We start from the raw sequence: 21,117 nt of genomic DNA on the forward strand, positions 1-21,117 counted from the left end.
ACATGACATTAGCATTATGAATATATATGTAGTTCTGTAATCTATCCTACATCTACTACTGTCTGCAAAAAAAACACCTTCTTGTGCTTGATGTAATAACTTGAGAACATGTGCAGTGCGTACCAGGGGCATGAACAATATGTATGGATGTGTGGGAGGATTAATTGTCTCCTGAGGCAGAAATGGTGCAGTGGTGAACTCATATTTCTCTGGCAGGCCTTCAAAGACTACACCAGTGATGATATGAATGTAGCGCCCGAGGACCGTGTGTGGGTGCGGGGTTGGTTCCCTATTCTCTTTGAGCTCTCCTGCATCATCAACAGGTGTAAACTGGATGTCAGGACCAGGTAGGCGGGATTTACCTTTTAGCTTGCTGTTTAGGAGCTTATAGGGTGCTTTTAAAACGCTTTCACATTTCAGCTGATTGGAAATGGAAAATTTGCATGGGGTTCTACATAGTCCTGCTGCACAGCTGGAGTTAATGCTAGATTATAGACTTTAAAGACTTAAAAACACATCATCTATAGTATTAAGAAAAACAAAATGTGCATGTGTGTGTCTGCGTATTTCCCAGGGGGCTTACAGTGATGTTTGAAGTGATGAAGACCTATGGGCACACCTTTGAAAAACACTGGTGGCAGGATCTGTTCAGAATTGTCTTCAGGATCTTTGACAACATGAAGCTGCCCGAGCAACAGACTGAGGTACACAATAACGCTTTCATCCACATCCTCTGCTTCACATCCTGTGTTTGAACGGCTCAGCCAGATGCACTCAGAAAATGTCAGAGCACAATCTTTAATCTCCCGGTATATTTGTTTTTGGTCTCATGCTGAAACCTTCTCACTGCGCCCTCAGAAAGCAGAGTGGATGACGACTACCTGCAACCACGCACTTTACGCCATCTGCGATGTCTTCACCCAATACTTTGAGTCCCTCAATGGCGTCCTGCTGGATGACATCCTTGCTCAGCTCTACTGGTGTGTGCAGCAAGGTGAGTGCACATCCCTCTTTTTGGCTAATGTTTACAGACAGAATTATCTAAAAAGTGGCAGAATAAAGGGGCAGGGAGGTGTGCAGCTCACTTAGGTGGGCCGGACCAGTGAAAACCCCCTTTCTGTCAATGTCAAGTAGTTTAGCTGCACAGTTAGTCCCTTAGGTATTGCAATATAAGGAAACATCTCTCCTCTCCAATTCACCGTTTCCTTATCTCTTCCCCCTCCTCCTCCTCATCCTCCTCTTATCTTCTTCTTCTGCAGATAATGAGCAGCTCGCCCGTTCAGGCACAAACTGTCTAGAGAATGTGGTCATCCTTAATGGAGAGAAGTTTTCCCCAGAAACCTGGGACAAGACATGTAACTGCATGCTGGACATCTTCAAGACAACAATCCCACACGCGTAAGCTGCTGCCAAAAACACACCCATGCTTTTGAATGCAGCATTTAATCCCTGCGGTTATTCTTATAGCAGTGCTTAGTTGCAAAATGAAAGCGGCAGATTAAATTAAAGAATAAAAGTCTTAATTTTTCGCTTTGTGCGTCTAGATTTTAATGTTTCACTCTCAATTCAGTGTAATCACATTCTTTCAGATTATGTATAATTAAGTTAAAAATCATAATGGATTTTAAATTAAGACCTTGGTTGGTTTAATCGGCCGGCCGTCTCTGGTACTTTTCTATAATGAAAGCTGGATGTTGTTTATTACCCTGCATGAAAAGATGAATTTGTTGGGTTTTATTGAATGACTAATTCTCCTGTCTCAAAGGCTTTTAACATGGAGACCAGCGGGGGCAGAGGGAGAGCACTTATCAACACAGAGCCTGCCTGACAAACAGCTGGTATTTTTCATTTATATCACTAATTATTTCTTTCCTCTGCTTGTTGCAGGTGATGAAATTGTTGCATTTTTGCTTTCCTTTTTAAAACGAGAACACAAGTTAGATTTTCTATAACTGATTGATTTACATGTACAGCTCTTGCATTATAGCAGTACCTCTGTTTACTTTGCTCCCAGGACTCAGTTTCCCAGAAGTCATTGGACATCCAGTCCCGCTCTGATGACCAGCATTCCATCAGCAGCTCCGACAGAGCTGCGATGGAGAATCGTCGGCAGAGTCAGTACAGCTCAGCCTCAGGCATGACCGAGGACGGTCCAAGGAGTAGGACCCAAACAAGTCAGTCTGCCACTTCACTCAGGGATTTTTGACCCCTGTGTGTTTTTTGCCTGCGTACATTTTCTGATTAACTTCCCCCCCCTTGCGTATCCCACAGAGATCCAGGAGCAGCGTTTATTCTCAGCTTTACTCATAAAGTGCGTCGTGCAGCTGGAGCTGATCCAGACCATCGACAACATCGTCTTTTTCCCCGCCACCAGTAAGAAGGAAGATGCGGAGAACTTTGCAGCTGCTCAGGTACAAACAGCTGTTTTCTCCCACTCCTGCGTAGAAATGCGGCCGTGTTTTGTTTTTGTGTTACAAAGTAATGCATCATTCATTTGTCTTTTCGCAGCGGGATGCTGTGTGTTCAGCAGACGTCTCCGTGGAGACCCAGGACCAGGGAATGTATCGCTACCTGACCTCTGAGCAGCTTTTTAAGTTGCTGGATTGCCTGCTGGACTCGCACCACTTTGCCAAGGCTTTCAACTCCAACAACGAGCAAAGAACCTTGCTGTGGAAAGCAGGTAGGGCGAGAGAACATGGGCTCCATCTTTTCTCCTTTGCTTTTGATCATGTAGTCAAAAATTACAGTAACACAAAGTCTGTTTCGAGTCTCTTTAGGTTTGACAGACAAAAACTCGAAAACTTTAATATGCTGAGCTGTAAAGACTTGCTTGCGTTTGTTCATTTTGAAGGTTTCAAAGGAAAGTCGAAGCCCAATCTCCTGAAGCAGGAGACCAGCAGCCTGGCATGTGGGCTGCGCATCCTGTTTCGCATGTACACAGACGAGAGCCGCCGGGACGCCTGGGAGGAGGTCCAGAGACGACTGCTCAAGTAAGGACCGCATGCTATCCTGATGGGCAGCGGTAACTTTGCATCTACTGAGGCAGTCAGTGGAGCTGAGTGTAAACATTCCAAATCTTATTATTGGCTCAATATTATTATAGTAATCTATTAGAGACTATAAGGAAAAGGACTGGCTTAACCCTTCGTCTAAGTGTACGTAAGTCTATTTGCATTTATTTTGTAGTTCTAAACTATTTTATTGGTCAAATGAAGCCCAAGACGTCTGAAGGAAAGGGCTGTTCTGTTGTCGCTATGACATTAGGGAGGGTTGTTGAGATTTCGGTAACTGTAGTCGGTTACTTGTGGCGAAGGCCCAGCATGTTCGCTGCTTTGAGGTTGTCTGAAGTGGATGCTGTGTGATGTTTGGATCCAAAGGAATCAGCGCATAAGATGTTTCATTGTTCAGTCAGCACTGCTGTCATCACACTGTCTTTATTCAACGCCTCACACACTGCTGTCATCCCATTTCTCTCCCTGCCTCGCCTTCATATTGATGATGATGTCAAAATGAAGAAGAATCATTGCTCGTCTCTCCTAGTTGCATTCATTATTAGAGAGGAGATAAGAATGGATGCGGGTGGAGGAGGCTAGTGCCTGCATGCAGATCCTAATTCACTGAAATGCTGCTGTGTGTCACTTAAAACACCACATCAGCAGCACAGGCTTATGTCTGAACTCCACACAAGCACTTTTTCTGTTTACCAGAGGCCACGCAGCTCACATGCTAGTTTGATTAGCGCAGGGACCAAAGCAGATTTGGGTGGCCATTAAGTCACAGAGGCGGGAGAGCTGTGAGTGTGAAGGAGGGAGGAGAGGAGGAAGTGGATGTTGTCAGGCAGCTGCAGGATCAAAGACAAAAAGGTGGCTTCAGTTTTCCTTGAGCTTTAAGTGTGGAGAAAAACATCCAATTGTTTTCATACCAGCCTCAGTCTGGGGTTTTAATTAGCAGTCGTTGAGCTAGAGCAACCTTCATCATCCTCGCAGCAATTTTTCATGTGACAAGTGAGGCGGGGGATGCAGATGTTGCCTTGCTACAGTACGTTAGAAAACAACACAGGAATCAGAAGCACTTTTCTATGTTTGACTTCATATTTGACTTCCAGGCTTGTTCTGTTCGGTGTGTTAATCCAGATTTCTTCTTCTCTTTCGTGTAGCGTGTGCAGCGAGGCTGTAGCATACTTCTTGGCCCTGACCTCAGAAAGCCACAGAGAAGCGTGGACCAACCTGCTGCTGCTCTTCCTCACCAAGGTGCTAAAGATCAATGATGAAAGGGTAAGAAGCCAAAACACCCACTGATGCTCTTCCTCGTTGCTGCGCACACACAGACAAGACCTTTTAAGTCTACGTGTGATGTAGCTTAATACTTATATTTTTTTTGTATTTTGTTGGTGTCGGAGGCAAAACAAACATATTTTTGGCCATGTGTGCTGTTACATATGCTTGCACCTATCCTGTTAGGCATACAACAAACAAAACTGAGCAGGCTAAACCTTAATCCCACTACATTCATCATCATGTTTTCCTTGAGTATTATGGTATGGGAAATGGTGGTTGAAGATAACAGCAAAATTATTACAATCAAGTGAAATGAACTCATCTTATTGCATTTGAAATAGATGCTTCAAAGATGGAGACCTGGTCTGCAAACCATTGCAGTCAGAGGCACATGAAGATGATAATAAAATGGAAACGTGACAGAATTAGACTATGGTCTGTTTGCAAGTAAATGGGGTCAAATTGGTATTTACATGCAGCGTGTTAGTGATAACTTGGCAATGAACTGTGATAAATTGGGGGAAAGATCTGTTGCCATCTATGCCACCTTATGCTCAGAGTCCAACCAGAACCTCATACATCTGAATCAAAAATTCAGAAAGTCCTCCACAAAATTTGATGCAATTTGACTGCAAAAGAACACAAACACTTTGCAACCTTGCTTTCATATATAAATATATGACCAGATTACAACCAATTGGCAGCCAGTTAAGTCAAGTTCCCTAATGCAAAGAGATTGTAGAGTGTTGCATTCATCAGCAGCATGTTGGCAGTCTGTGCATTTATGAATGAGGCATTTATTTACAAACCTTTGCAAATTTGTTTGTGAGTGATTACATTCTCTGCTGCCTCCCACAAGGCAACCTGTCAAGTCACCCTGTGAACAAAACTATTCACTGAAAAAACCTGCAATTAGTCACCCAACGCGAAAAAATTAAATTCAGTCCCAGTCAGTTGTTTTTATTATTTATTTATTTTTCTGGTCACAGTGAGGTTGTCATCCTGTTTTCACTTTAGTGTGACTGGGCCATTACAGATTTCTCTTTGTAGATTTTGTGTATAAAGATCTAACTTCTCATTGTCTTCCTCTGTCTCTTCCTGCTCTCTCATCTCACCTTGTAGTTCAAAGCTCATGCATCCAGATACTACCCTCTTCTGTGTGAGATCATGCAGTTCGACCTGATCCCCGAGCTCCGAGCTATCCTAAGAAAGTTTTACCTGCGTATCGGCATCGTGTTTAACATTGCACAGCTGCCAGAGCCTCAGCAGGCCCGTGAGCCAGAGACTGACATGGAGGTTGGGGAGGAGGCTGGGGAGGAGGCCCAGTGACGCTGCACCGCAAACAGCCTGGAGCACGAAGCCCTACCGAGGCCTCCGTCGTAGATTCGCATGGCCGTGCTGGTGCTCTGTGCTGCCTCAGGGGCCTCGGTGTGTTTTTATGCCGAACACTTGATTTAAAATTGGCTGATTGTCAGTCAGTTATCTGTTAACATCCACCCGCTCCCTTAACCCTGTCACCACACACACAGACACGCCTGTACACACAAACAGCCCAGACGGAGTCCTTGCTAACACTATAAAAACATGTCTTGTACCATGTGTAGCGATGCCTCTACTGGATAAAACTACTGATAACCAACTGACAGTTATCCATATCTGATCTGCTCAGAAGGAAGATATAAAAAAAAAAAAAAAGGTGTGCTTCTTACTGTATATTTAAAACAAAGAATGAATGGTTTCAGCAACATGCAAAAAGACATATTCTGCAACTATGACAGTGACGTTTGTCACACGTTGATAGTAATGATCTCTCTGTCTGCACTGCAGATGGCTAACATTAGTATGGATAGCCTCTTGGATGATACTAGTTGTACAGATCTGATCTGCCGTTGTGTAATATAATCTTATAACACTAAATTTCTTTTATTTTTGTTTAAATTTGTTTTCCTTCTCTGGATTTGCTGCACTTGAGCTGTTTTGTTTTTGTTTTTCAAATGCACTGGAGATTTTACTTTTGTGATAATTTATTTGACTGTACCACCTCCTGCAGATTGTCCTAAACAGTACGATTTGTAATTAAACTAAGACCGCGGAAAGTGATGGGTTAAATTATTCCATTTTATATGTTATGAGGTTTTTAACCGAAATAGACGATAACGGGGCTTCTATAACTGGAAGACGACAGCAAACTGATTCTAGCTGCTTTTTTGAGTCACTAGTCTGTTTTCATGTGAGTTTAGTTTTCACTCTTGTGTATAAAAATCAGAAGTTAATAATATATTTAATGGTTTTTTCTTTGGTCTGGGGGAAAGATATATGTATAGAGAAAATGACAAATGTTAGCTGTGCTTTAAGTATGACTGGGGTGCATTCCTGCTCATGGATGTAGAAAACAAATGTATATGATACAGCAATGTAAAGTTTTCTATGTTGCAAAAGAATATGTACAACTTTCTGTACAATACATCATCTGGCATTCTAATCAGGTTCTAGGTCAATAAAGTTTTTGAACTTGGTTGATTTGAAATGCTGAATCACTGAATTACAGTTGCTGCCAGCTGTTTAAGAATGATCAGCCAGGACAACATTACAGTAACATTTTTATTGCTCAAAAACACCATGACTTTATTCATTAACTGAATCCCACCTTTACAAAATGCTAATGTGCTAAATGTAGAAGGTAAAGAGGAATTGGCCACAGTGAGTTTTGTATTAACTGTTTCTTCTGTGATCTAATAGTCATTAATGTTTTTACAGACTCTGGTCTCCAATGAGAGCAAATAGAAACAGCACACAAGTAAAGTGTAAGTCAGTAAAGCACTGCACAGGAAGGACATCAGTTCTCATGAGAACCCCCACCTGCATTTGCAGAAAAGGTGGCTGTGCATTTCCAGTTTAGAGAGCCACCAATGGGAGCTGTGCAATGCAGTGTTTAAGTCTGTGTGGAGCTCCCATCCGCCTGTTTATCCTGTTGCTACAGCCTCACTGCTTTACAGCGTCTGACGTTCCGGGCCGCAGCCACAGTTCCGTGGCAACAGTGTCCACAGAGACACGCCTCCCCATGGCAGAGCCCAGCGACGACATGTCCGCTTCATCACCGGGCAGCCAGTCTGTAGGGTACAGGGGCGTATCCATCACATTTTTTTTTTTCAGTGATACTAAAAAACGCTTAAAATTTGCACATGTTGCTAAAAGCCAACAAGTATATAAAGTGGCACGATTTTTATGTTTCACTAATTTATACGGTGTTTAAGATTAGCTCCCACTTGCTATACTAGTTATAAGCCTGATCATTTAAATGCTTCCTGTAGTGAATTCTTTCATCTTACCTTTTACGCTGTGATCACCAGAGTGGGAGTCTGGCCTCGTAATGTGGCGTTTGTTCTGGTTGTTGTGACTGGGTACTGCTGGCAGATTATCACCCCCCTTGTCAGCCACCTCCTGTAAATATATACAGAGCTTTGATATCTTAATGATGGTGATCCTTTTGATCTTAGTAAAACACAAGATGCATATCAGACATACATCATAGTTAAGTGCCGTCCTCTCCTGGTGCTCTGCTGATGGTTGAAGGGATCTCTGCTCACGTGCCTCACCACTGTAACCTGACAAAAACCCAATTGCCATGTATCATTAATTGCAAATGTCTTTACAGCCAAACAGATGGTAGGGACCTAAACTTTATTTCGTTTATCCATGCATAATATGAAAATAGTGAGAAAACCCTGAGCTTCAAAAGTATTCAAAAGCCATCAGTCTTTTTTTCTCTAATGTACCAATTGCCTGTGCTCTGGGAGTCTGCTATCACCACCCTGCAGCTGGCGTAGTCACCTTGCAACTAGCACTGGCACCAGCTGCAACACAGACAGCTGGCTGGCACGCACCACAGTTAGCCTGGCAGAGAAACCAAGAGCTAAATTGGCCTGGCACACAGAGTGTCGTAGAAAGGTATTATGAGGTTGTATGTAGAGGACTTCCCAAACCGTGTCACCTTTATGTAAAACATCTGGTGCTTTTGGGATTTTTTTTCAAAGTCTATTGTGTCCCCAGTCATGTGAACACAAGAAGGGAAATAAATGAGAAAGACTGTTTTTACAGACGGACCATATTCTGCCAAACTCACCAATAAAAGAACTCTCTGATGGCAATATGGGGTTTCTGTGAGTGGCACGTCCAGGGTTCTTGATCTGGGAGGAGACACAAATGCAGACAGAAAACAATAAAATCTCTACAATTAAAATTAAGCCATGCAAGACTGAATTATCTGCCAGGGTGAAAGTGCAGAATATAGTTACTGTGTAATGTGCTGATCACTTACAGGATAATAATGACCTAGTTGACGGCCCAAGAAGTCTACAGAGGAAGACAGAAGGAGGAGTTAGAGGACAAACATTTGAGGTGAAACTGATTTGTATTTGCTCACTGACCATGAGCAAATACAAACTCCAGTTTGGGAACACATCCAGTCATTTCTTTGGTAGCTTACATGAGATTCACTGTACACATGGGCAAACTGTCCGTCACTGACCGAGGCCTCAAATGACCTCATGAGATTAAAGTTTTGGTTTAGATAAAGGGAGATAGAGCACCAGTTAAAAGTCTAAACCATTTGGTGTCCTCCACACTTACAAGAACAGCATGACCAAAGTGATTGTAAACAGAATAAACACTAACTTCCTCTATGTAGCTTAGTACTGAGAATAAAAGAAAAGCATTATTAGACGTATTTGTTCTTCTTCTTCTTCTTTCGGCAGCTCCCTTTAGAGGTCGCCACATTGGATCATCTGCCTCCATCTCCCCATTTCTAGCATCCTCCTATGTCACAGCAACCCCCTGCATGTCCTCCTTCACTTCATCCATGAATCTTTTCTGTGATCGTCTGCAAACATCATCATCCACAGAGACTTTTGCCTGATCTCATCTGTCAGCCTCTCTGTCACCAGTGAAACAAGAAGGGGCTCAGAGCCTATCTCTGATGTAATTTCACCCCCCAACTGTCACTCCCACCGCACACTTCACTATTGTCTTGTTGTCCTACATGCCCTGCACCACCATCACATACTTCTCCGCCCCTCAGGACTTCCTCATGCAGCACCAGAGTTCCTGTCTAGGCACCCTATGATATCCACAAAGAGTGCAACTCAATCAGTCCTTCTCTACACTTCTCCATCTTATTCCTCTGTAGTTACTCTCTTCACATCAACCCCGTTCTTTAAAAGTGGTACGGTTACACTTCATCTCCATTCCTCAGAAATCCCCTCACTCTCCAAGATTGTGTTAAACACTCTTGTTCAAAGGTCCACGGCCCTCGCTCCTAGACCTCTCGATGTCTCCCGTCTCCTTCCTCTTCAGAGTTGCCCTCACTTCCTCCTTGCTGATTCTCTGCACTTCCTGATTCTCTAACTCCATTTTCATCCACTTTCTGTCATTAACTTCATTCATGAGCTCCTCGAAGTACTCCTTCCATCTTCTCAACACACTCTCTTCACATTAGCACATTTCCACCTCTATACTTAATCACTCTAATCTGGTGGACATCTCTTCCAGCACAATTTCTCTGCCTAGTCATTCATTACAAGTCATGTTCTCCTTAGTGTCCAGCCTCACATACAACTCACTACAAGCCTTTTCCTTTGCCAGGGCCACCTCTCTCTTTGCTGTGCGCCTAGCCTTCCAGTACTCTTTTCTTCAGCTCTCCGACTATCCCACTTTTTCTTTGCCAGCCTCTTCCCGTGAATACATTCCTGAATCTATTATTATTTGTGCAATGAAAATTAAATCAGACTTACTTCAGGTTGGTACATTGTAAGAACAACAGTGGTTCAAAGAAGCATTAAAAGCTGTGTCAAAGCTGTGTCTTTTATTACCTCTGTGTTTAAGCTGGATGAACTCCCTGATGTTTTGCCTGTTAGCATGTGCATCAGCTGGAGAAGGACTCCTAGCTGAAGACAGGACAGCTTCTCTATGTGCAGATTCTCTATGTGGTCGTCTTCTACACATGAGCAAAGGAGGAAAATCCCAAATTAAACAGAACAACTACCTCTAATAACAAACAGATGTCTGTCTGAAAACGTAGCAGCAGTTCACTATGCCAAATGCTTTCTAGTTGTGCACAGTAACTATACCATTTAGCTCCACCTGCTGCACTGTCCCTGCAGTGACATAAATTAATTCTGCATTGCTATAAAACAATGAGGGCATTACGCTTGACCTGTACTTGCTGAATACATTCCAAAGCTTTTATGTTCCCTAAAGCGCTGGTCCTTCTGTGTGAGCAGTCTGTGACAAAAGAAAAGCCCAGAGACTGGCACCAGTTCAAAGGCATTTCTCAGATGATTTGCTGTAAACTTGAATACAAGCACAGATTAACAAGTGGCTTGTAAAACATTCCTGTAATTTAGCAGGGAGGGATGCAGTTACTCGACATATCGTGCTGGGCTTGGTAATAATGGGTTGAGAATATTCTAAATAGCAACATGGCTACTGTAGTGCTCCACAGCAATTCACTGAGGAAAGACATGGGTCACTTCATTTTTTCCAAGCACAGTAATACATACTTCACTACAAATATCAAATCAAGATCACACTTTAACAGCCCAGAGTTAGTATTGTGTCTTCACTTCACAACATCTGGGGGTTAATTGGGTTAAATTCAACATAGCAGCGTCTCTAAATGTCTTAATATTAGCCTGGCACAAAAGATAGAAATCCCTGTTATTTTGGGTCTGTTATACCTGCACACATCCCCCTGCTGTTCAGTGCTGCCTGACTGCAGTACCTGTTTACCAGATTGTAGTGGGTCTCGTGTGAATCCGTGCGACCCATCTGAACCTCCAGTTGTCGCTGCTCTTTCCTCAGATAACCACGGAGGGCTGACAGCTTTCTGATTACTTCCTGTTGATCATCTGAAGCATGACAGGGGAGTGAAGGCAGAGCAAGGATCAGAAAAATAAATGTTTATGATTTGCACGCACAGAGGTTAAGACAAATCTTACCCTGCTGGCTGGGAATTTCATCGGGTGGTCGGTGGTGCGGTGCTGACACTGAGCGATTCTGTGAATGCATGTTTTTTTTATTATAGAGTTATCATAAAGGGTAAAATGTGAAAATATTTGCAATCTTTGCGATGAGTTACTCACAGTTCTGGATGACCGCTGGCTCAAAACAGAGGAGGGCCTATATGGCGCAAGATTTGCCAGCTTTTTCTGCAAGGTTGGGATAGGCGGAGAGGGCTGCCTCTGCAGGACAACAAGTAAAATGTCATTCTTTGACAAAGACACAGCGAGCTATAGCACTCCTGTCTTTTCGTGCTTACTGTACCTCATAATTCAACCGTGAGTCTTTCTCCACCCTGGTGGTCTGAGGTACCTTCTTAGTCTCTTTTTCCTGCATCACCACCTTTTCTTGCTTCTGGCGATGTGTTTCAGCTTCATGGATCCAGCCTTGGTTTTTCAGCTTATGCTGCAGAGAGTAGATAAAACTATAAAGAAGGAGAAATGATGAAGGACTCTTTATAAAAGAAACAAGCTCATCACCTCAGTCCTCCTTTTCTCTTTCCTTTGCTCCTCCTCATATTCCTCCTGTAAGCGTGCCCTCTGCATGGCGAGCCTCTTCTCTTCTTTCGCCTCCTCAATTCTAATCTGTTCTCTTTCCTCTTGCTGTTTTCTCTTGTTTTCCTCTATCTGTTTGAAATGCACAGTTACAGTTAATTTACAACTTTTTTAAAGTGTTGAGAATACAGGTTGCTGTAAGTCTAAAAGCATTTCATTTCATCCTGCAGTTCATCAGTACCCTCTCCTATCATCCATCTACAGACTGAGGCCCCGGGACCTACCTGCTGTTTCAGGGCTGCTCTGTAACTGTCCTGCTGTTGAAGTGTCTCATCCTTGAAACCTGTAAAAGGTGAAAACAATTTAAAACAGAAAAGACAGAAAGCCATAAGCTATAGATCTACAAAGCATATAAAATGCACAGCCACTGAAATATTAGGAAGATAACATTACCTGTTAGTCGATGGGAAATGGGAGAACTAGTTTCAGTGCCAGGAGTGGGCACAGGATTCCTATATGATGCCTCATTGATCCTGTGCATGTGATTCAGGTCACCTAAAGGCAGCAAAACATTCATTAAAACATGTTACATTAATATCTGTTGATCATACACATTAAATTATCTGGCCTCCGGTGAACACCATTACAATAAAACTTACTAACAAGGTTGCCTTTTTGGTCTCTAATTGGAGCGCCTCCTCCACTTCTCCCCCAGGGGTTGTATGCCCTCATCTCAGCCTGTATCTTGGCATTGAGTCGTGCTGTTTCTTCTTTCTCTAGTCTTCTGTGCTCCTCTCTTTCTTTAATCTGGGCCCCAGACACAATTTTCAAAGGATGAAACCATGACACCGCTATAACAGAACATGTGGTTTCTTCATGGAGCTATAACAATGTACCTGCTGTCTGAGTGTCTCTTGGTAGCTCAGTACACTCTCTCTCCTCTGCTTTGACTTTTCTGCATGAAGTTCTTCAAAAACCAGAGCAGATGCTCCATGTTGATGAGTTTCTCTGGAAGCAGACAGAGTAGCAAATGGCAAGGAGATATAAGTACAGAAGGTAGTGATAAGTATTCAGTTTGTGAAGACCCTCTTCCGGAAGAGAGAAAAGATCTACTGGGTTGCTGCTAGCAGAGATGAGGGCATTTAATGCAGCTTTACTGAATAAAATCTATATTAACATCAACATGCTGAAAAAATTAACATGTTTTACAAAAAAAACTCCAAAGGTGCTGGGAAGGTCACTGACTCATTTTGGCCACTGGATCTGAGAGGACGCATTCTCTGAGACAGAATCTTGGAATTCTCAGACTGCCGATTCCCCCCGGGCAGACCATCTGATGTAGAAAATACAAAAATATAAGATAAAGAATGCACACGATTCAAGAGCTTCATGAACTATCTGCTGCCACTGACTGCCACAAACAAAGCTCAAATAAAGAGCAGGAATTTGGCAGTAATATTAAAATAGAAAAGAAATAACTGTAACCAAACACACCACTCGCATATAGTATTATCATTAATGTTGCCTTCAGCTGTAGAAAAGGAGAAACAGTAACATTACTGTTTTCATGAATGTTGCTTTAAGCTTTTCTGAAGCTTAAAGCGACATTCATATGATTTGCATGGAGGTGACAGTTGCGTTAAGTGCAGCAGGTCATCTATCACAGTAAATGTAAGGGTTTATTTTAATTTTGTTAATAGGTTGTTGCAGTTTCTTTTTAATGTTGACTTTACACAAACTGGATAGCAACACGTTTTTCAACTCCAGCAATCTAAACATCACCACACTGAAATCAAACCAGTCGTTGTCTGCTTTAAAAACTGCTAGCAATAATCAACAACATAAGTCTAAAAAAAATGTGGATAAAAACAAGAAACATTTAGTAAATACATATTTGTGAAACAGATAGTTACATTACTTGGATTGTGAGGAAGATGAGGATCTAATGGATTCCTGGTTCCATAGTAGTAATAATCTGCATCATATGGAGTCTTGTAATTGTGAGGTACAATGGGAGGTAAAGGAGGAGCAACACTCGCAACCCTGAAACAGAGTTACCAACACTCCAGTGAGTGTATAGCAGGGCTGCTAATTTTATTCATTTAATCGAAGCAAATGTGAGCTACCTTGGGATGGTCACCTCTCCTAGGATGTTTGAGAAGTCTCTGTGGTAGTCCTCACTAAAATAGTCCAGTGAGGGGACACCTTGCGGTAATTCCATCCCATTTGAAGGCACAGTCTTCCCAGACAGTTGTCTGAGAGCTGTAATCAAGTCCACCTGGGACTTTCCTGGGGGGGCTCTCTCATCTGCATTCTCAGTGGGTTTGCCATTTTCAAGACTGGGATTTAGGTGCTTCCCTTCGGCCTCTAGATCTTTTCCTAGCTTGTGAAGAACATCCTGGCTCAGGCTGTTATAGTGACGATTCACAGACCCTAGCTGCTGTATTCGGTCAGGCTGGAACAGATTACGTGTGGTCCAGAACACAATCATCAAAGAAAGACAACATATATATCGAGGATAAGATTAGGTGGTACTTCTTTCAAGAAATTTCTCCAAGACTCCACAACCTATGAAAGTTATAATAACAAATCCAGACCTGACACAAACATTATGTTTCTGCTGTTTAAAGGTTTTGCTAGCCAGATCTTTTAATGCTATTCTCCTACCTCTTTCTCAGGGTCAACTCTCAGCTCAAGTCTTTTCTCCCTAAAGAGAAAAAAAGGACAGAACAACGTCACAGGCTTGATGTTGTTTTCTATGTCTTCTTTTTTATTCAGCTGCTCCCTTTAGGGGTCTCAACAACATGATCAACAGCCTCCATCTCACCCTATCCCTAGCATCCTCCTCTGTCACACCCCTCCGCATGTCCTCCTTCATGACATCCAGAAATCTTCTCTGTGGTCTTCCTTGTTTCCTCCTGCCTGGCAGCTTCATCTTCAACACCCTTCGTCCAATATATGTGCTATCCCTCCTCTCCACATGTCCAAACCATCTCATCCTTGCCCCCTCTAACTCTCATCACTTCTCTTCTTAACCTAGCTTCGACAGGTCTTTTCTAAGTTAAGAAGAGAGGTGACCAGCGATCAGTAGTTTGATTTCATGCTTTGTAGATCATAAGGGTTGAGCTAGCTTAAAGGACTCTGATGAAAATGATGATTTTGACCAACAGAGGGGCAGCCGCGCCACTGTTCCAGTAAGAGCTGAGGAGAGTCCCAGATGAGGGCTCGCCCAGCAGCCGCGGAGCAGAAGTCAGGGGGAGTTGCAGTGACGCGCCCGTGAGCTCCGCCGGCCCCCAGCTGTGCCTGAGTGACCGAGCCCCCAGGCCGAGAGGCCGGGGGCACCCCTCTGTTGGTCTTCCATGGTCTCTTGTATTCTGGGGGCCTCTGGATGTCTGGAGTTTTGATCTCCTCCATACCCACTTCACACCCTGGAGGACGGGGCTGTGGCCCCCCCACACTCCCTAGCAGATCATTACATGGAGAAACCTTTGGAATGCAAGCATGCTGATCCACACAGGTATGCACACATGGGTATTCACAGACGCGGACTAAAGCTTTCTTGGCTGCTGCCTCAAAGCACACTGTGCGCTGTCTATCTTGCGTGCTGCACAATATCGTTTATTATTTAGTAAATATTGATATCTATGACTAGCTAGTTTATTGTGATGGTGCTTTGTTTTCTCTATTATTATGTTGCTCTTTGTTGTTTGCTGTCTCCTCTGTTTGTTTTTTTTGTTTGTTTTTTTTTTTCTCCATACAGGTGACCCAGGAGTTCTTTTTTTTTTTCTCTCTCTTCCCCCCCCTTCTCACCGTCTCTTCTCCCCTTTGGTTTTCTTTCTTTCTCTCCCCCTCTTTCTCTTATTCATTCCCCCTGTCCTATTTATTAAAAAAAAAAAAAAAAAAAAAAATGACAAAGGATGAACTGAAGCTCTGCCATCACGTAATGTCGCATACTGCTGTTTCTGATGTCATTTAAAAAAAAAAAAAAAAAAAATGATGATTTTGAGAATAAATACTTACTCCATCTTCTTCCTCTGCTTTTCAGCAATTTGTCTCAGTAACTCCTGCCTGTATTGTTCTTTCCTCATCTGAGTTGTCTCCTGCTCTTCTGTTATTCCTGCATCAAGACGTAGAGTCATTAAAATACTGCTTAAGTTCTGAAATATGACTTTAATTGATAAATTGCATTTATTATCTGTGTAGTAAGAATGTTTTTACCTATCAACAGTCCAGTAGCAAAATCAGCCTTATCCTTCCTGACAGCAGATCTTGCAGCCATCTTCATGCTGGCTGGCACTTGAACACTATTGAATACAGATACACAAACAGAACGGGACTCTCCATAAGAGTCACCCAATTACTGACAGCATGTAAGGGTAACATCACTGCAATAACTTCCTCTTTAAGCCACACTCAGCTACGATTTTATGTCACACAGTGGCTGCAGAGCTTTGAGGGCTATAACTCAGAGACAGAGAGCAAAGGCTTGTGCTTCATCAATCCAGCTCTTCTGATAAACTCTAGGGTGAGCAATTTTTTGCCTGGAAAAGGGCCAAGGCTCACTCTCTATCACAGCACCTCATGTTACCAGGTTACTGAATGTAGTTCAGGAACAATGAAATGCAACAGCAGGCAAAAGTGTTGAAGAGCAATAACTGAATATGGCAGCAGATACCAGTATAATCAATTATGGTACTGATGGTATTGATTCTGAAAATTTATGAGACTTTCCAGGGGGATGTTGTTGGCCGCCCTTGTCTATATGTGACCACTGTTTCATCATCATAAATCACATTGCTGCAAAACCTTTTGCCCAGGGCAAAGCATTTATGAGCTAACATTATTGCTAGTGTACAGTTAGGAGCTGAGATCATTAACAGCTTTCTAGAAGCAGGGGTCAAAAAACATAAACTTGCTTACTCAGACTTCCAAATTGTGTCATTGGTCTTCTGATGAGAAACTGTAGGAGCCGCTGTCTCCTTTATGTCCTGAGAAGCCCTGCCATAGAAACAGACAGGACAGTGAAATTTGGCAGAGGAGCAATCTGATCTCATTTATATGGTAATGGATGAAACTACCAGTAATTCAAATCATTTTCCAGAAAAAAAAGGATACTTCTTCACTCTGCACTCTTGCGCTGTCATCTCCTCTTTGTACCCAGGCTCTTGAGTGTGCCTGTCGTTCCTCCTCCTGTATCTCAAATCAAACTCATCCCCTCTGTCTGTGTTTAGCTCGTCTTCAGAGCTGTAGGGCTCTGCTCTGAAGATTTGACAGCGTCTTCGCCGCCTCTGAACTGGACTCCTGATTTCTCCATCGTTGAACACCTCGGTCAGAGTGGAAGCATCTTTCCTCTCATTGTGACTGGGGACTATGTTTGTGTGGGTATGTTTGTGAGGGGATGACAGGGGAGAGGCTGGGGGAGAAATTTTCAAGCCATCTGAAGCGTGAATCTGTCCAGGCTGAAAATGAAAATGTGAGGAAGAAATTCAATGTGAAAAAAGATTTACTTTGTAACAGAGTGCTTTTCGTTATTTGTCTTTCAAGTACTCAGTGAGCTGTATCTACCTGATAAATGGAGAAGCATTTCTACTGATAGAGAATCCTTTAAAGTGTGCTATAAAAATTGCATGGATTATTGCACCAAACACACTAGCGTTATTGTGCACGATCTGCCTATTGAGTCATCAGTCTTCTTACCTTGGGACTGACAGAAGACGTTCTCCTCTTTACCGTTCTTATTTGAGCTTGTTCTTGGAGGAAGAGGTTGTATTCTTTATTTCTCTCCTCTCTCAGTTTTTCCTGCAAGAGAAAAAACAAAAAGTCAGAGTCAAGCAGCCACACCGCTCAGTTAAGCTCATGTGACACTTAGAATTTAAGGAAATACAAAACTTAAAGAATACCATCTTCTATCAAAAGAAGATACATATTTCTGCTTGCACACATTCGATTGACGATGAGGTTAAGGCTATATTTTTTGCCTCAATATTTCAAAAATGCTTGCATCAATACTTATCAACATTCAGCTTGTCGTGCACAGATAGACGCCTGAAATCCCTCTTAACTTTTGTTTGTAAGTTCACGGTCTTATATAAAGAAAATCAGTTGCCATGAAGCGCGCAGCACTGTGCAGTCAGCAGTTTGTATCAGTTCTAGCTGAAGAGCTAAAGCTCTACTTTGATGACTGAATGAATGCAGGCACACCTTTACAGATATCCTCTCATCAATCGGTAGTGACACTCCATCAAGTTGTTGTTGAGGCTCTTTACTTTTCAGATCCGTTTTCTGCAGGAAGAATAAGAGATTTGCTGTGTGTACGCAAATGCAACACAGAGGCAACTTAGTTAAACACAGACATAAACTCACCAGCCACTTTGCTAGGTAAACCTTTTCAGCTGCTCATTAATGCAAATACAAAATCAGCCAATCACATGGCGGCAGCTCAGTGCATTTGGGCATGTAGACAGGGTGAAGACGATCAGCTGAAGCTCAAATCAAGCATCAGAATGGGGAAGAAAGGTGATCTAAGCTACTTGAATGTGGCATAGTTGCCGGTGACAGATGGACTGGTCTGAGTATTTCAGAAACTGCTGATCTACTGGGTCAGTCTGAATCCAGGGAGCAGTAGTTCTCTGGGTGAACATGTCTTGTTGATGCCAGAGGTGAGATAAGGGAAGAATAGCAATGATTGCTTCAAACTGATAGGAAGCAAACAGTAACTCAAATAACCCTTTGTTACAACCAAGGTATGCAGAAGACCATGTGAACCTTGAAGTAGATAAGCTAAAGCAGATAGTGGTGGTGTAATGGTGTGTGGGATGTTTTCTTGGCAGACTTTGGGCCCTTTAGTACCAACTGATGATACTACGTATATACAGCCTACGTGAGTATTGTTGCTGACCATGGCCATCATTGTATGACCATGAGTATCCATCGTCCGATAGCTGATTTCAGCAGGAAAACACTCCACCATGTCATAAGGCAAAATCTTGTTCAATCTATGCCATTTAGATTGCCAAAATGGTTCTAATGTGGCGTTAGGAAGGTATACCTAATAAAGTGGCTGGTGAATGTATTTTCGTAACGATTTCTGATATGTCATTCCAGATAACAAGTTCCCGTGTTCCAGACAATTTTAAGATTAGGATTTAAGATTTATTAAGTCTTAAATGTAACACTAATAAAAAGGAAATGTCTAAAATGCACATTTAGGTGTTTTATTCCATTCTGTCAATTGGATATGTATGCAAATTAGCACATATTTAATCTATGTTAATCGGACACCAATTTTTTTTTTTTAATAATTCAGCATAAGCTTCAAAAAACTTGCAATACATAAAATTATTATCTTAATATAAGTAATCAGCTGTTGAAATTTCATTGTGACTGTGATTCATTGTGCTTTTCCTTCTACAGTGAGCTACAAATTTTCACTTCGGTGGCACTTACATAAAGCAAAGATTTCCAGTTTTATCTAACTTGATGTTCTGACTTTAGGTTAATTATTTTTCATATAATGTTTAGTCTACTATTTAACAATTTATTACAACAGTGAATGAAAATAACTCAGTAAAAGGTTTATACTCTAATGCCTTTGTGTGGTGCTCTGTTGTTTATTTCTCTTTTTTTATATTGAGATTGCTTTTTTTTTTTTGTTTTTTTAAATTGTGCATCTTTTACCTCACTAAGCCAGTTTGTCTTGGCATATTTTTTAAATTTTATTTTAATAAGCTATTCTGATTTATTTAAGACCTTTTCTTATAGGTTATATATAATTATATGCCTGATGTAACAGTAAATTCCTATTGTTTTGGCTAAATGAACTATATATTATTTTATCTATACATGTTCAGATTTTTATTTTATTTATTTATTTATTTATTAAGTTATTAAGTTATTTATTTATTTTGCGTCGTCACACCCTGGATATATAGTTTCTGTAGTCCAGCTGGAGCTCCCGCTGAAGTTTCTGCTTCTTCCTTTCATACTCGGTACCCAGCAGATGGCTTAAGCCAATACCTGGGAAATACGGCATACGGTATATAGAGTAGACTGTACAATAAAAACAGGAAACTATTCACTAAACACTACAGGCTTAAATAATGCAGCCAATTCACTACTACAGCCTTGTACAGTACCTCTGTCGGGATTGGGGTTTACTCCTAGAGCTGCTGCTGAAGTCATATTTACAGCATTGTGTAATTTGCACCATCTGACCCTGACTGTGGAGAAAAACTCGCTGAAACACCGATTTGTTTATTAAAAAGCAACATGTGATTAAAAGAATTCCTTTGTTTGTTTGTTTGTTTGCTTGCTTGTTTGTTTTTACTCACCGGTTGATTAGTTTACACCTATAAACGTTGCTTCGCAAGTCCTTGATCACATATGGCGGGGAGTTTTTTCTTCATGCTTCTCAAAAAAAAAAACGTCCAATCGTGATACACAATACACCCAATAAGGCAAACACTGGACTTAATGTTTATATACCCCATAATGGGGTATATGAACATGCGCGTCTATTTTAAAGCTCGGATGTAACTCTGGCTAGACAAATAACAAGACCAAATAACACGATATATATCAATAATTCTTAAATTTCCACACACAGCTCAAACCTATCCGACCGATCTTTCACATCGAGCCCAAAGCGTCATTCCGTTGCCATGGGCAACCATGACACAAACCTTCTCCTGGGAGAGGCTAGCAAACACATCTAACACAAACATTCTAGAAAAATATGTCTAATATAGTCCAAATGTTAAGTCTTTAATAACTCTGCAATATTTAACACTAGGATCTGAATTTTCTGTTTCTTTTTAATCGTCTTTAAACAACATAAAACCAGGCAAAGTTTATTAACAACATGTTAATAAACTTAACATACTGCTGTTGTCTAAAAATGATACCATCTAGCCTTACCCAGCAGCCCTTTAGGCTAATTAATAGCCCTTTAACTTACTAGCTACGGCCTTCCTCCAGAATAGTATTGCCTAATTATTGAATACTAGCTTCAGTTTTATTGACTCATTAAATACTTCAGCTCCCAGTACAGTGCTGAGGCTCTAAGAAAAAAGCCCTGACAAATAGATGTAGGTACCTTTCTAAAAAGCGCCGCTAGATGTCAGTGCGTCCCCAGAAGTTAGTTTGACGTCGTCGCAGGACTAAACCATGGCTTCCGTCACAGGGGTAAATATATTCTAATAAGAGTAATAAATAAGATACAAATATGATTAATGAATGCAATATCACCATATATCATTGCGTTGTAGTGTTAAGAGATGGCATATAACAAA

General features: G+C 41.7%; 2 protein-coding genes across 5 annotated transcripts in view; one reads left to right on the forward strand and one right to left on the reverse strand.

Annotated features, from left to right (window-relative positions):
* Window positions 1–6,792, forward strand: part of arfgef1 (ADP-ribosylation factor guanine nucleotide-exchange factor 1 (brefeldin A-inhibited)) — a 52,346-nt gene extending 45,554 nt beyond the window's left edge. For both annotated transcript variants that reach the window (XM_012917900.4, XM_004546637.4), the window contains 11 exons: window positions 217–347; window positions 575–704; window positions 859–994; window positions 1,260–1,398; window positions 1,766–1,838; window positions 2,015–2,174; window positions 2,272–2,411; window positions 2,509–2,680; window positions 2,852–2,990; window positions 4,157–4,274; window positions 5,400–6,792. In XM_012917900.4, the coding sequence (XP_012773354.1) occupies window positions 217–347; window positions 575–704; window positions 859–994; window positions 1,260–1,398; window positions 1,766–1,838; window positions 2,015–2,174; window positions 2,272–2,411; window positions 2,509–2,680; window positions 2,852–2,990; window positions 4,157–4,274; window positions 5,400–5,606 (1,545 nt within the window). In that variant the 3' untranslated portion in view covers window positions 5,607–6,792. The remainder of the gene's footprint in view (window positions 1–216; window positions 348–574; window positions 705–858; window positions 995–1,259; window positions 1,399–1,765; window positions 1,839–2,014; window positions 2,175–2,271; window positions 2,412–2,508; window positions 2,681–2,851; window positions 2,991–4,156; window positions 4,275–5,399) is intronic.
* A 72-nt stretch (window positions 6,793–6,864) lies between these two features.
* On the reverse strand, window positions 6,865–21,037 carry cspp1a (centrosome and spindle pole associated protein 1a). 3 transcript variants are annotated; one of them, XM_024798903.2, is made up of 29 exons: window positions 20,922–21,037; window positions 20,158–20,233; window positions 19,963–20,046; window positions 19,746–19,843; window positions 18,029–18,109; window positions 17,525–17,626; window positions 16,943–17,286; window positions 16,748–16,825; window positions 16,046–16,131; window positions 15,848–15,944; window positions 14,495–14,534; window positions 13,954–14,282; window positions 13,746–13,870; window positions 13,073–13,160; window positions 12,724–12,835; window positions 12,487–12,634; window positions 12,281–12,382; window positions 12,112–12,170; window positions 11,813–11,959; window positions 11,598–11,738; window positions 11,417–11,515; window positions 11,273–11,330; window positions 11,056–11,182; window positions 10,145–10,269; window positions 8,596–8,630; window positions 8,401–8,464; window positions 7,803–7,882; window positions 7,607–7,718; window positions 6,865–7,387 (listed from the first exon to the last, which is right to left on the reverse strand). In XM_024798903.2, the coding sequence occupies exons 3-29, from the start codon at window positions 20,006–20,008 to the stop codon at window positions 7,260–7,262; spliced, it is 3,051 nt and encodes a 1,016-aa protein (XP_024654671.2). In that variant the 5' UTR covers window positions 20,009–20,046; window positions 20,158–20,233; window positions 20,922–21,037; the 3' UTR covers window positions 6,865–7,259. The 3 variants fall into 3 exon arrangements, with proteins under 3 accessions (XP_024654671.2, XP_024654672.2, XP_076744247.1); XM_024798904.2 differs by having other exon boundaries at window positions 19,963–20,063; XM_076888132.1 differs by lacking the exon at window positions 20,922–21,037 and adding an exon at window positions 20,784–20,875.
* Window positions 21,038–21,117: the final 80 nt, after the last annotated feature.

This window comes from Maylandia zebra, linkage group LG9 (assembly GCF_041146795.1).
Source record: "Maylandia zebra isolate NMK-2024a linkage group LG9, Mzebra_GT3a, whole genome shotgun sequence".
In the NCBI taxonomy this organism is placed as follows: Eukaryota; Metazoa; Chordata; class Actinopteri; order Cichliformes; family Cichlidae; genus Maylandia; species Maylandia zebra.